This window comes from Dendrobium catenatum, unplaced genomic scaffold (assembly GCF_001605985.2).
Source record: "Dendrobium catenatum unplaced genomic scaffold, ASM160598v2 fragScaff_scaffold_629, whole genome shotgun sequence".
NCBI classification, from domain to species: domain Eukaryota; kingdom Viridiplantae; phylum Streptophyta; class Magnoliopsida; order Asparagales; family Orchidaceae; genus Dendrobium; species Dendrobium catenatum.
Window position 1 is genome coordinate 1,165,478 of NW_021319091.1, and position 13,750 is coordinate 1,179,227.

At 35.3% G+C, this 13,750-nt stretch overlaps 2 protein-coding genes across 2 annotated transcripts; one reads left to right on the forward strand and one right to left on the reverse strand.

Annotated features, from left to right (window-relative positions):
* Nucleotides 1-987: 987 nt before the first annotated feature.
* On the forward strand, nt 988-2,916 carry LOC110094457 (WAT1-related protein At3g30340). Its single transcript, XM_020819697.2, has 5 exons — nt 988-1,220; nt 1,401-1,517; nt 1,613-2,021; nt 2,148-2,299; nt 2,720-2,916. The coding sequence occupies exons 1-5, from the start codon at nt 988-990 to the stop codon at nt 2,850-2,852; spliced, it is 1,044 nt and encodes a 347-aa protein (XP_020675356.1). The 3' UTR covers nt 2,853-2,916.
* Nucleotides 2,917-10,903: 7,987 nt separating this feature from the next.
* Nucleotides 10,904-13,350, reverse strand: LOC110094434 (reticuline oxidase-like). Its single transcript, XM_020819666.2, has one exon. The coding sequence runs from the start codon at nt 13,172-13,174 to the stop codon at nt 11,393-11,395; it is 1,782 nt and encodes a 593-aa protein (XP_020675325.1). The 5' UTR covers nt 13,175-13,350; the 3' UTR covers nt 10,904-11,392.
* Nucleotides 13,351-13,750: the final 400 nt, after the last annotated feature.

Consider the following 13,750-nt stretch of genomic DNA (forward strand, 5'->3'; position numbering starts at 1 on the left):
CTGATATGACTTCTTGCATAGTAACTATAACCTATATGTTATGTTGATAAATAACAGGTAGACCTAATTTTAAAACTAGACCAAATACTAGCAATCTCCACTATGGTCCGATTTTATATTGTATTAAACAAAAAATAGTGACCCACATAATAGCATTGAATGCAACCAACACATCAGTTGAATCGTGTACATCTGAATTTGTTGCCACTGTTAAGTTTACCTCTTCTTTGAGCTCAGCTCCTTATCATTCTTCTCTATTCAGACAATTCCTTTTGAAATGCCGCCAACACTTCTTGGATGTCTCCGATTTTTCAATTGAGATAATCCATGATAGCTTTTATTGAATCTTTGATCATCTCTTCCTCTTACTTACATGATATCTCCATTCCTTTCCTCCAAGAATTCACAACAAGTTTGTTCTACGTCATCTGCTTTGATGCACTCGGTCAATTTCCTCTCCCAAGCATAATGAGGGTGAAAGATGGATATGAACACGCATGCCTGGGCGGAAGACAAGTGAATTTTAATCTGGTGGTTATAGATTAACATGGAAAATGATTATTTAGTCCCACATCTCATAGATGATTTCATATCCAAACCCTTCCCATGCTGAAGAGGCTAAAGTGAAACAGTAACACTGTTTGTTGGGTCCTAGTCCCATGTGACAAAAAAAAACTAATACCTGCTTTGGAATCGGATCATATTGGAGTTGAGCATTGGATACTAATTAAAAAAAGGATTACATTCTCCTTGAATTTTCGAAAATGCAAAGAAAAGCAAGCTTTAATCATGTTTAATTAGCAAACAATTAAAACGTGGATTCTTGCTAATAAGAGAGACTTGATGCTTCCGCCATCAATATGTGACTGAAATGTTTTTTGCTACGAGTACAGTACTGTAGCTTATGGAAGAGTTTAAATAGAGATGGATGGACAGTATTTTTATTTCAGAAAGCTTAACAGAACTAAGAAGATTTAAGAATAGAAGATGGGATGGAAGCCAGTGGTAGTGATGGTGTTAGTATCACTGGCATTTGCAGTTATGAACGTAATGGTTAAGAAAGCGATTGATGAAGGGATGAATCGCCTGGTTCTGATCATTCTTCGTCAGCTTGTTGCAGCTTTGTTCATGGCTCCAGTGGCCTACGTGTGCGAGCGCAAGGCTATTTTGAAGCTCACAACGGAGATATTCATGTATATCTTCATTAGTGCTCTCCTTGGGTAATCTCTCTCTCCCTCTTTCTCTGTTAAATTTTTTTCTCTGTTGCTCTCTTTTTCTTGACCAAAGCATGTTGTTTTCCATTATAAGTGAGCAACATAGAATTTTTTTCTAGCCTTTCATAATTAGTATAAAGTAAGTGTTCTTTTTCTTAATGTGTTGTATTATTTACTGAATTGCAGGGTCTCTCTCACCCAATATTTGTTCTTTATCGGGCTACAGTACACGTCTGCTACCTTTGCCTGTGCTTTTCTCAACATGGTTCCTGTCACGACTTTCCTCATGGCCCTGCCATTCCGGTCTTTCTTCTTTCTTCTCTTTATGAAAAGATTTGATAACCCTATTACTTTCAGCGTTAAGAAATTAAGTTAAAAACTCTTTAACAATAATGCAGACTTGAGAGAGTGGACCTAAAGACCAAAGCTGGGATGATGAAGATAATGGGAGCTACAGTGTGCGTTGCAGGTGCATTGCTGCTTACTTTATACAAAGGAATGGCTCTAAGTAGCCCATCTCACAGCTTTCAATCCTCCCAGCACAAAGAAGCTGAGTCTATCAATCACACCAGGACTTGGAAATGGATTTTGGGGTCTTTTGCTTTGTTTGGAGCTTGCTCTAGCTGGTCATCTTGGTTCCTTGTCCAGTCCAAGATACTGAAGATCTATCCTGCACTGTATACTAGCACTACAGTTATGTTCTTCCAAAGTTTCTTACAGGTTTCAGTGCTGAACTTGGTTACGCAGAGAAGAGCTTCAGTTTGGGCTTTTAGTTCGAAGTTGGAGATTGCTACCGTGTTATACTCGGTAAGCTAATGCTCATATGGGCCCTTCTTTTTCTGGCTGAGGATACATATTTGTTCAACAAGAAGTATATTAAAATCTGCTTGTATGCTATGATGTGTATTTTTTAATGATCTTTGTGATCTTCAGGGTCTGATGGGTTCAGGAATCTGTTTGTTGGCATCGTCATGGTGCATTAAGCAAAAAGGTCCTGTCTTTACTGCAGCGTTTAATCCATTGACCCAATTTATTGTAGGCGCCATTGATCTTTACATTCTTGGAGAGCCATTGCACCTTGGAAGGTAATCAGTTATTCTTCTAATTAAAGCTTTATACATATATATATACATTAAGGTTTCGTTTGGGACTGCTTTTAATTGATTTATAAAATAATTTTTTAGTACAAATTTTTTTTAAAACTAAAAAATACTATACTAAAAAATTGTTTTAGAAAGCAATAAGAAAGCCGACCAAACAAAGCCTAAGGCTTCATTTGCGACAGCTTTCTTATTAATTTCTAAAGCAACTTTTTAGTTCTAAAATAGTTTTACCTAATAATTACTTTAAAAGCAATTAAAAAGTTGTTCCAAAAAAAATCTTAGACTTCGTTTGGAACAAAGCATTCAAGTACTAAAATTTTTAATTCTAAATTTTTTTTATAAAAAATTCATTTTAAAAATATTAATTTATGTTAACCAGTTGCTTTTGTAATATGTTGGCAGTCTTTTGGGGTCCATCCTTGTGATTTTTGGACTTTATATCCTTTTGTGGGGTAAGAGCAAGGAGGCCCATGGCATAGAAGTAAAGCAAATTGAAGGTGGTAGGGAGAGCAAGGAGTCTATTGAGGCAGTGTGACTATTTTTAATTATTAACAATTCCAACATTTTTCCCATGGAATGTTTTTCAATTGTAATCATGATTATTGTTAAGTTGTACTTACTAATATTATTAATAGATAATATGAAAATTAATGCTTTTCCTTGGTTGGGATGATAATTTTGTCTAAAGTATTGTTTACAAGTGATTTTTTTTTTTTTTTGGATTTTATGTGTGTCTTTTGTTAGTGTTAATATAGGTTATATCTTAGAAAAGTTGGTCGTTTAATCATCATCTGAATATATGAATGATGTTGAATTTGGGACGAACAAGAAGATTATGTAATATAAGACTATTATTTTAGTACTGTTGTGTACTAGAAAATTCATGATAATAAAGAAAAAGAGAGTTTATCTTCATCACTTTATACAAATACCTCGCAGACATACATATAGGATAGGTCGAGAGCAACTCATAGAGACAACATTCTTATGGGGAAACTAAGAAAATGGTAAAGCTATGGAGTATGGGCACATTGATCTGATTCAATAATGTATATATCATTAGTTATAAATGATAACATTTTTTTGTAATTGGGTAAGGATTTGATATATACAATTTAGTAGACATGAATTATAGATGATGGATTTCATGATAGAATTTGAAGGGGCATATAGGTATTGAAGTTATCAATAAGAGATCATTTATAGTTTGTTTGATTAATCTCAATTGAGGAGAGAAGACCAAAACCAATAAATCTAGTATAACTCTTTATGTTGATGATGAAAGTTAGAGTTGATGTCGACAGCGTGCATCAATAGTGTTAATGATTGCACATATCGATGTTGTTGGAAACAATTAGAAACAAAATTGGCTAGTGTTAGCTTTTGTGTCAGCATTGTACATTGATTGTCTAGGCAACGATGTGCATCGACATTGTTAGTAAGAAGATAAAGGGAGATGGCATTTGAGTGATGGTAGACAGACAATGGTAATTGGGAGAACATGGTACAATGATGGTGGTCAAGAGATCATAGTAGGGTAATAAAGGTGGTTGGGTGATGAAATTTAGGTAACGGCGGACTGGTGATAATATTCAAGCAATTATAGTCAAGTGTTGATGGATTGGCGATATTGGAAGGGCAATGATGGATCAACAATAGCAGTTGTTAGCATTGAATGCCTGTATTGAATGTCGGGTGGTGCTCAAGAATTCCTCGGATCTTCTAGCTCTCTTCAATTTCAAGTCAAAGTTAAAACTCATGCATCTTTCATATAAAGCAAGGGCATCAATTTAATTTTGGAAAATTTAGCCAAAATTCCAAAATATTCTATTGGACGACCTATGTTGAATCCCTTGATCATCAACTTTTTTTTTTAACATTTAAGTGCTTAGTTAGCTTGGAATTGAGTGATTTTGGGTTGGTTAGATTCCTCTAGTCAAAATGCGTATTTTGATTTTTTTTTTTTTATTATAAGCATGCAAGAATATTACATTTGGGGATTAAATGTAACGGTGAATTAACGAGTAAGCTTATTTTCAATGATCATTTCATCATTCAATTAATATCATGAAATTTCTAATTACGCTTCAAGTGTTCAATTTGGATCATTTGGTCTCGAATCAACATATTTTTGGTGCTATTAGACTCATCTCATCAACACATTCAGTTCAACTATAAATTTGCTAAAATTAAAATCCACATGACCTTGAATTAATTATAAAAACTTTTAATTCAAAAATTAAATGGAGATTTTTACTTGATTGGACGAATTTTCTAGTGATTTGTCAAATGCAAATGATCAAGAAATCTTCTTCTACTTCTTTTCAAGTAACCCTAACATCGGTTTTTATTTAGCTTTCTTGATCCTATTGATATCAAAGAGAGGCTGATCTAAGCTATAATCTCTAACGATTGAACTAAGCATTATGAAGGCGATATATAATTAATTTTATTAATCTCAACAACCCATTTTTCGCTGATATAGAAAGTAGTGTAAGTCCTAAAAAGCATTAAATTTTACTAAGATTTTTAAGAAATGAAAATAACTATAAGACTAATATCATGTAAAAAAGAGCGATTAAAAATACAATTAATATTATTAAATAATAATAAGCTATAATGTCTTATTTTGATAAAAAAATTGTGATGAAATTAGTGTTAATTACCCCACCGAGCTTAGCTGGGTTGGTGGGCAAGCATGTTTGGAAACCCCCTAACCCATGTTCGAATCCCCCCTCATGCGGCGTGACCCCTTAAGTGAGGAGAAAATAACTGTGGTTCCTGCACCTGTGGGGCTGGTTGCTGGTAAGCTCATCAAGGAATTAGTTAATCAATCAAAGCGTCTCCTAAAGGAACTTTTATTAGGTCCGGTGTAAGGACGTAGAAGAACGTCCGGTCGGAGGCAAAATCCAGTAAAAAAACTCCGTATTTGCTCGGTATTGCTTGATATTATTTGATAATAACGAAGAATACCGCTCTGTGAAGAACAATACCAAGTTATACCGAGCAGTACCGAGCTTTTTCTAGGAAAAACTCGGTACAACTTTTGTATAACTCGGTATTGCTCGGTATAGCTTGGTATAACTCGGTATTAGATCTTCACGTGATGGTATTCCTCGTTATTGTTTGGTATTGCTCGGTATTTCTCATTTTTTGGCGCGTTGGCCTCCGACCGTACATTCTTCTACGTCCGGTTGGAGGACGTAATAATTGTTCCTCCTAAAGGGGGTGGCAGCAGGTAGATACCCCTGTTAAAAAAAAATGTAATTACCATTTTACACAAATACCCATTCCAAATTTGAATGCAAATCAAGCAAATATTTTTATAACAAAATTAATTTTGGCATTATCTCCACCACATATTAGTAGTGAAAATATCTTTTTTGTAAATTTGTATTATTGATCTATTGTAATGTAGCTGTCACATCTTTTTTAATGAGATGGTGGCTTATTAGTTGAGCATTAGAATTAATCATGAGATTGATGTTTATATTTTTTTTGCATCAGGTAAGAAAATGAAAGTGAAAGAAACTTTATTATTATTTTTCATTTTTTATAGTTGTGCATGATCAACTTTGTATATAAATGATAAAACAAAAAAACAAAAAACAAAAGAAACTACATTACAAGAAGCACAAATGACACGGCTTCAATACTCCTTCCCAAAATGGTCTTTGATACCCAACTTGGATGCTAAGTAAGCCATAGTAGTAAGAGATGACGACTTGGTAAATGTATCGGTCGAATATGAAACTAATCTAAAGGGTATATCAATCTATTTCGATGTGTTTAGTTCGTTCGTGAAAAGTCAGATTAGTTGAAATATAAATTCACTTGCATCCAATTGATTGATTTGTTCGAGGTTGAGTAGCAATAATCTTCACTCATCCAAAAATCTCGTTACGCATAAATCTCATAAGATATATATATATACATAATTTCAGAAGAAATAAGCCTCATAAGATATATGTATATAAAAATCTTAGAAGCCATAAGCCTCAATATATACAAGTAGATCAAAAATCTCAAAAAAACATAAGTTTTAGAATAAACAAATGATATCCAAATGTTGAGTACTTATAACAAAATTGAGTGGCTCGATGAGATGAATTGAATGGACCCATGATTATTTAATTATGAAGTCATTAAGATACTTATATTGAATAAATGATCTATGATTAAAGAGATCAACATGAACTATTCGATGGAGTATTTTGGATTTTGGCCAACTAACCAAAGTTTCTCTCTAAAAAAACTATAAATAGGATCTTATTTTCTACGTGGGAGAGGTTCATGAGAACAAAAAAAACTCAATTGCATTTCATGTTAAAGCAATCACTATTACCATCTTTTGAGTACTAAGTTGCAATGCAAACATCAACAAATCTTAAGCCTAAGGCAGTGGACTTAGGCCAATTAAGACAAACTCACATACATAACATACACGAGACTCGAACCTAAGACCTCTCGATTAGTAGTCAAACATCTCAATCAACAGACTAAGATGAGTTGGGTTACAAATCTATTGCGAAAGCCATGAAACTTTTTGCTGGATTGATTTAATATTGAGTCATTTAATAGCAAAATTTAAATGCGCTCTGCGTGTCTTGTTCATGAAGGTTGTTTTATGTGGAAAAATAATATTCCTTATCCTTCCATGATATCTTTTCACCTAATTATTGATCATTTTTTAGAGGACTTTACGGTCAATGTCACCGTCCATATAGATAAGGAAGTTTTCTGTAATCACATCATGATTTTAAAAGCTCTACGGCAGAATGCTAATCCATAAATGATTAATAGATAAAGAAGATCAAGGGATAAAGTGTACAATGATTAATAGCTCAAGACCTACTTTGGGACGATTTTTTTATTGTTTTTTAAAATATTTTTTTTAGTACAAAAATTAAAATTTTTATATTAAAAATTTGCTTTAAAAAGTAGTGAGAAAGCCGTCCCAAACGAAGCCTAATTAGTTTCCACCATGTGGAGAATTAAGGTTCATTTATAAATTTTTGAAGTAATATTTGAGCAGATTTATGTAAAATGTCAAAACATTATGTTAGATTACCAGCATTGATTTTGAATATATTAATGATCTTAAATTTAACTGATCTTGTTGTATTATTTCACTATTAAAAAATATGATTTTTGGCAACAGTTGTTAAGGGCGGTTTGAAAACCGCCGCCCTAAAACCATCATTTTTGCACTGATTTGACGGCTGGTATAGCCCAGCATCGAAACCCTAGCCCTTATACCCGATTCGACGCTCGTCTCTCCCCTTTCTATCTCGAGTTGATCGACTAACCCTCTTCACGTTTCTTTCATTTTCGTGCATAGATCCACTCTCATTGCCTTCGATCGAAGAGAACACAACTGTGTCGAAGCCTAAAGTCTGTCTACTCGCTTCTAGCTCTTCCTCTCCTTGGCATGTTTGTCCCCTAACCTGAGCTCACGCTCGTGTTTGCATGCTCGGCACAACTCCGTCCATGTTTTGCTTATGGTTTCATATAATTTTTTGTTTTCTACTATTATTTTGTGATTTCATTGGAAATGCTTGTGTAGCTTATGATTTAATTCGTATAAATGATTGTGTAGCTTGTAGTTTCATTCCTAAGATTTCATTTGAAATGCTTATGTAGCACTCATGTCTCTATAGCAAAGTATCACTAATGCATTCAAGCATATGTAATGCATTGAAGCATATGTTGGTACTATGGGTTATATAGAACTAGAAAGCTGCTTTAAGGAGGTGCTTCTAGTTAAAAAATATTAAATATGAAAAAACTTTTGAATTTTTTGTATTAGCTTTGATAAAACTAGTTGGCCTTCCTAAGAAATTATTTCATATTCTATTGTCAATATTGTGAATTCGATAATAAGATCAACCAAAAATTCTCTTCCATTATTATGATATATCCCATGTAAACAATCTTGTGAAATAATAAGAACAAGTCTAAACACATCAAAAGAAAGACAAATTTGCTCTTCTAGCCACTTGCTAAACAATCAACACAGGTCACCAAGATTGTGATGCGATAGTCGCCGGGAGAAGTCCAAAATTGTAGCTCTATTTTTTTGTAGTAGAGATATTCGTTTTGATGTTAACTGTGAAAAAATTGTTGATTGTTCGATCATTTAATTAATATCATAAAATTTTCTATCATATTTAATTTGGGCTTATTTGAAGTCGGATCATATCACTTTTTTGGCATAGTTGGATTCGATTCACGTTGAACGGACTCCTTGGCTATAAGCTTGTCGAAATCGGAGTTCATATAGCCTTAAATTTAATTACAAACATATTCAAGTCAAATGATTTATTAAGATTTGTGTTTGATCAAATGAAATTTTTAATATGTATCAATATTCTTATCATCTTTCCACTTAATCATATAACAGGTATCACATAAAAACTAAGCTCTCTTATAATTTTTGCATGAAAATATCTTTATAAAAATTTTTTCATAGGCTGACAGTTTTTTTATTATTTCTTCCTCACTTTCTAACAAAAAAAAATTGAGAAGTAGCAAAAAACATAGTGGTAAAAAACTGCCTAAAAGAAGCCTTGCAGCTTTTTTGTTTCTAAATCAATTTTTTAATAGAAAAGCTTTTTTTTGGAACGGAGAATCCAATACCCGCTGCCACCCCCGAAAGGGCGTTTCACGACGTGACTAATCCTCGACTGGCCTAGAAGAGGCACCCACCCCAAGAACCTCCTGGCCCGCACTTAATTGAGTCTCACTTAACAAGCGCTGCCGCTAGAGAGGAATAGAGCACGGGTTGGGGGATTTACAACTGCACTCGCCCACCAACCAAATTAAACAACTGTTGATAAAAGCTAATTTAAAAAACGGTAAGAAAATTATCCCAAACTCCATAATTTTATAGAGAATAATGGCAAACGCATCTCTTCATTTCGAGCCGAAATTAAAATTTTACAAAGAAAATGTGATCCAACCCTGAAAAGATAAACAAAGAAAGAAGAATAAAACTCTTATCGCTAAAGCAGGTAAAGAGCAAGACAAGGATTAGGCTGGATTTATCAGGACTAGTGCGCAGTTACCAAACAAGCACAAGAAAGCTGCCTTGAAAGGTAGATCTTCTTGCTTTGTATTTAATTCGCTCAAAATTAAATATCAATAATTTTTGGACTTTTTTGTCGTATTTTTATATTTTTCATATTTTGAAATAAATAAAATATATTTAATATTTTAAAAAATGTAGGTTTAGTTTCATTATTTTACGTGTTGGAATGATGGTCCATGATTGTAAGCAGTGATATTGATGATAATAGTTGTTATTAAAACACTAAAAATATTTTAATTTAGTTTTTAATATAAAAAATTATTAAAAAGTTATATATATGTATATTAAATAAATATAATTTTTAAAAAGAAAAATAAAGATGATCACAATAAAATCTTAGACTTTATTTGAGACGACTTTTTTACTGCTTCTTCTATTAAAAAAATTTAAATTTTTATATTGAAAAGTTAAAACAGTAAGAAAGCCGCACAAAAAAAAATAGAATCTTAATTAAATAATTACATTGGGTTTCCTTCTTGACAAAGTCCTCTATGCTCCTTCTTGTCCACGCCAAAGTTCAGAAAAAGATGGAAAATAAAATGATTCCAAAAGGCTCTAAGAATCATTCTTGCCTACTTTTCTTGAATTTCATTGTGGATTGATCCTACTCTATTTTTTTCCTTCTTCATTTTCTCCAAGATTTGTTTGAACTAAGAAAAAAAATTATTTGAAGATAATGCTATAAAAAAAATTATCAGGAAGAATTTAAAATTTTTAGATCTTTTTTGGGGTAAGTGTAATACAAAATAATTTATTTATGAATAAACTAAAAGTAATAACAACATCAAGTACTCTTTGTCCCACTATGTGAGGTCGGCTACATGAATTCTTTTTCGTCGTTGTGTTCGGTTAAAATTTAAATTCTTATTTAAATATAATAAAGAAATATCATTTCTAATATTTTCTAACCAAGTCTTTTTAGGTCTACCTCTACCTTTCTTAACATAAGTCAAATCTAATATCTCAACTTCCCTAACTGGGTCATCGGAAGGCCTCTGTTTAATGTGACCAAATCATCTAAGGCGTCTCTATCTAATCTTATCTTGCACTGGAGCTACTCAACCTTTTCACGTATATGCTCATTTCGAATCATATTTCCAAAACTTAACTTTGTATTATGCTTCTCTTTTAAACTAAAAATAAATCTAAAAATTCTAAATTTTATTTTGATCAATTTTTTCTTAGAATATCTAGACATAAACTTAATTTTTTAGAAAAAAAAAAAAACTCAAACCGCAATTATGATTTAGGATATGTTTGGGAGTTGGGGCAACCTTCTCATTATTTTTCTTTTCCAGCAACAATCATAATTTGGATTGTCTACTATTTTTATTTCTTACTGATTTTCAAACTTTTCTATGATAGAATGATATTTTTTGTAATCATAATAGTTAAATTATTTTTCTCATAATAATTTTATAATAAACTTCATAAAACATCAGACCTTAATTTTGGATCAAGCTCATCTGGAATGAATTATATAGGCCATTTCAAACCCTATTAAATTACATAAAAGAATTACAAAATTTTTTGAAACAATATTCAATTAATTTCATTTAAAATACAAGAGGTGCATGATTACAAGCTAACTATATTTATGATAATTTTGTCCAGTTTTACTATCCAATTGTTTCTGCAAGAACTTAGGCATTTTGATGCGACCGAATGTCATTCAGTTATAATCTATTTGCAGCTGCCGTAATCTATTTGCAGCTGCCGGAAATCTTCACGTGAAAGTCAAATAGAAAATTATTTTGTATTTTCTCTCCAATGTGAACAGTGAGTCTGTTCAAATTTTAAAAATATTGTTTGATTTATGATTCAGTTGGATGGTGGGTGCTATAACTATAAATTGAATAATGAAGATATGATCCTATATGATTAAAATTTAATCCTTATAAATTATATGCATTGTCATGGATTAATTATTATGTGCGAAAGTCGAATGTTATTTGGAGACCAATCAGAATGTGTCACGTCATTCCTTATCTTTGTATCGTGGGTCTATACTGCTCGGTACCGTAGTTCAGTACTGCTGAAATGACTGCAGCTGATTCGCCTCGAGAAATAGAGCTGGCTCCCCCCTCCGCACAGAAAAATTTCTCCTTGCCATGCCTCGTGAATGGACATCTCAACGTTAATGGCGGTATGCTCTGTTCATTCCAAAACACATTGTCTGGATCAATCATCGTCTTCACTCGAACCAATCGATCATAATTCCCTAAGAAATACCTCTCCCCCCATGTCCTCGCCTCCTCCACTGGATCTCCACTTTCCTCAGTCTCCGTCGCCCATCCTCTGTACCCTAAATCCAAATCTAGATAATTCACATAAGCTGCTCTCGGTCCGCTGGAGACCATTGGCCCCATGAACTCATACCATTCTCGTAACCACTGCATGTACCTCTCCCTATCCCCATCATCATCTTCATCCTTCCACTCAATCAAATGTTGAATTGCATAAAGATTGTCGCTCCGATGCGGAAATGGCAGATCATCGCTTCTCCTTCGTGCCATCGATCCACCATATGGGTCCATGATTAAGTAAGCCTTCGGCTCCGTCGATAACAGATTAACCAGTTTAAGAAGATCATGAAATTCAATGAGAGTCCGAACGTAATCTGATTTGGCCTTAAAGAATGTCTTAGAATGGAGATCCCGATCCAGGAGGTTGTCGACGGAGCTCCCACTCTTTAGACCTGAGAAGTAAAGAACCGACTCAATCCAACTCATCTCTTGGACCTCCCAGTCCAGGAGATCAAGCTCAGGAAATTGGTCTGCAATGGTGGACAGAGCGTCACTGGCCAAGCCGAGATATAGGCCCTTAAATGTGGCTGACATCCCTAATCGCTCTGACTCCGGTAGGCCGCCACCCACAAAGCAAGAGACGTAGAGCTCGTCGGGAAGGGTAGGGGAAACCCTCTGCCACGCATCGATCAGCTCAGCTACATGAAGGTTCGAACCAGGCCGATTCACGATGAAAGCGGAGACCCGGATAGGAACAATTTGAAGCTGGATCTTCCAGGCAAAAACCGCCCCCCAGGCACCACCGCCGCCGCCGCGTATGGCCCAGAAAAGATCCTCCCCCATAGACTCCCGATCAAGGAAACGCCCATCGGCCGTAACGAGAATGGCGTCCAACACGTTGTCGGCGGCTAAGCCGTATTTACGCGAGAGAAGGCCGAAACCGCCGCCGGCGATATGGCCACCGGAGCCAACGGTGGGGCAGGAGCCAGCGGAGAAGGCAAGCGGTTGGGGTGAAGAAACGGCGGCTGCGGCCGCAACTGCATGGTAGAGCTGGCCAAGAGTGGCGCCGGTTTGCAGCCAAGCAGTTTGGCCGGCTGCGTCGACGTCGATGTGGTCGAGGTTCATGAGGTCGAGGACGGCGATGGAACCGGCATGGCTGGCTGCTTGGTAGGAGAGGCCCTCGTAGCTGTGGCCGCCGCTTCGGAGGCGGATTGTAAGAGAGGATGCCCGGCAGCAGAGGATAGAGGCTCGGAGGGAAGGGAGGTCGTGGGGGAGGATGACAGCGGCGAGCTGGCGAGGTAGATAAGGGCGTGAAAAGCGAAGGTTTTGGATAGAGAAGGTCAGGAGATGGATAAAGAAAGGGGAGTCTTTGGCAACGGAGAAGTTGTGAACGCCCGAGGAAAGGAGGCAGGTGGAGATATCGGGGGAAGAAGAGGGAGAAGAAGGAGGAAAAAGGTTGGCCGGTGATGAAAAGAAGAGGATGAGAAGGAACAGGAGCGCGGCGGCGATGGTGGAGTCCATAACAGTGAGGTGGAGATCGAATTGGGATAATTAGCCAGTGGAATTGCTTTTAGGACGCTGGAATCGCTACGGAACCATAAGAGGTTGATTAATGGGACAAAAAGGACCCGACGCAGGAGAGACGGCCATGGGGTATGGAGGACAGGTTGAGAGAAAAGATGTTGTAGTGCGGTAGCTTGACGGAAGTGTCTGTGCTTGCAGTAGAGCTGTCTAAAATGGGTAACGGGTCAAATTGACCTGATATTGTTCAATCCGATCCGAATCCGACTCGCTTTTACAAACGGGTCAGTTTTTCGAATCCGACCCGTTTCGGGTATGTTTTCATTAATTTTTTATTTAATTTAATTTATTTAAATCTAAATCAAATTAAGGTAAGATTTACTTCAATTAATTTAAAATAAATCAAGATTAATTTAATTTGAGAAACAATGTTTATAATTTTTTGAAATATCATTTACTTATTTCATAAAAATCCTTTAAAATCCTCCTAAATTAATTAAAACCGGGTCAAACTGGATTGATTTCGGGTTTCCGGTTCAACCCGAACCCAAATCGGTTTTACAAACGGGTCGAAAT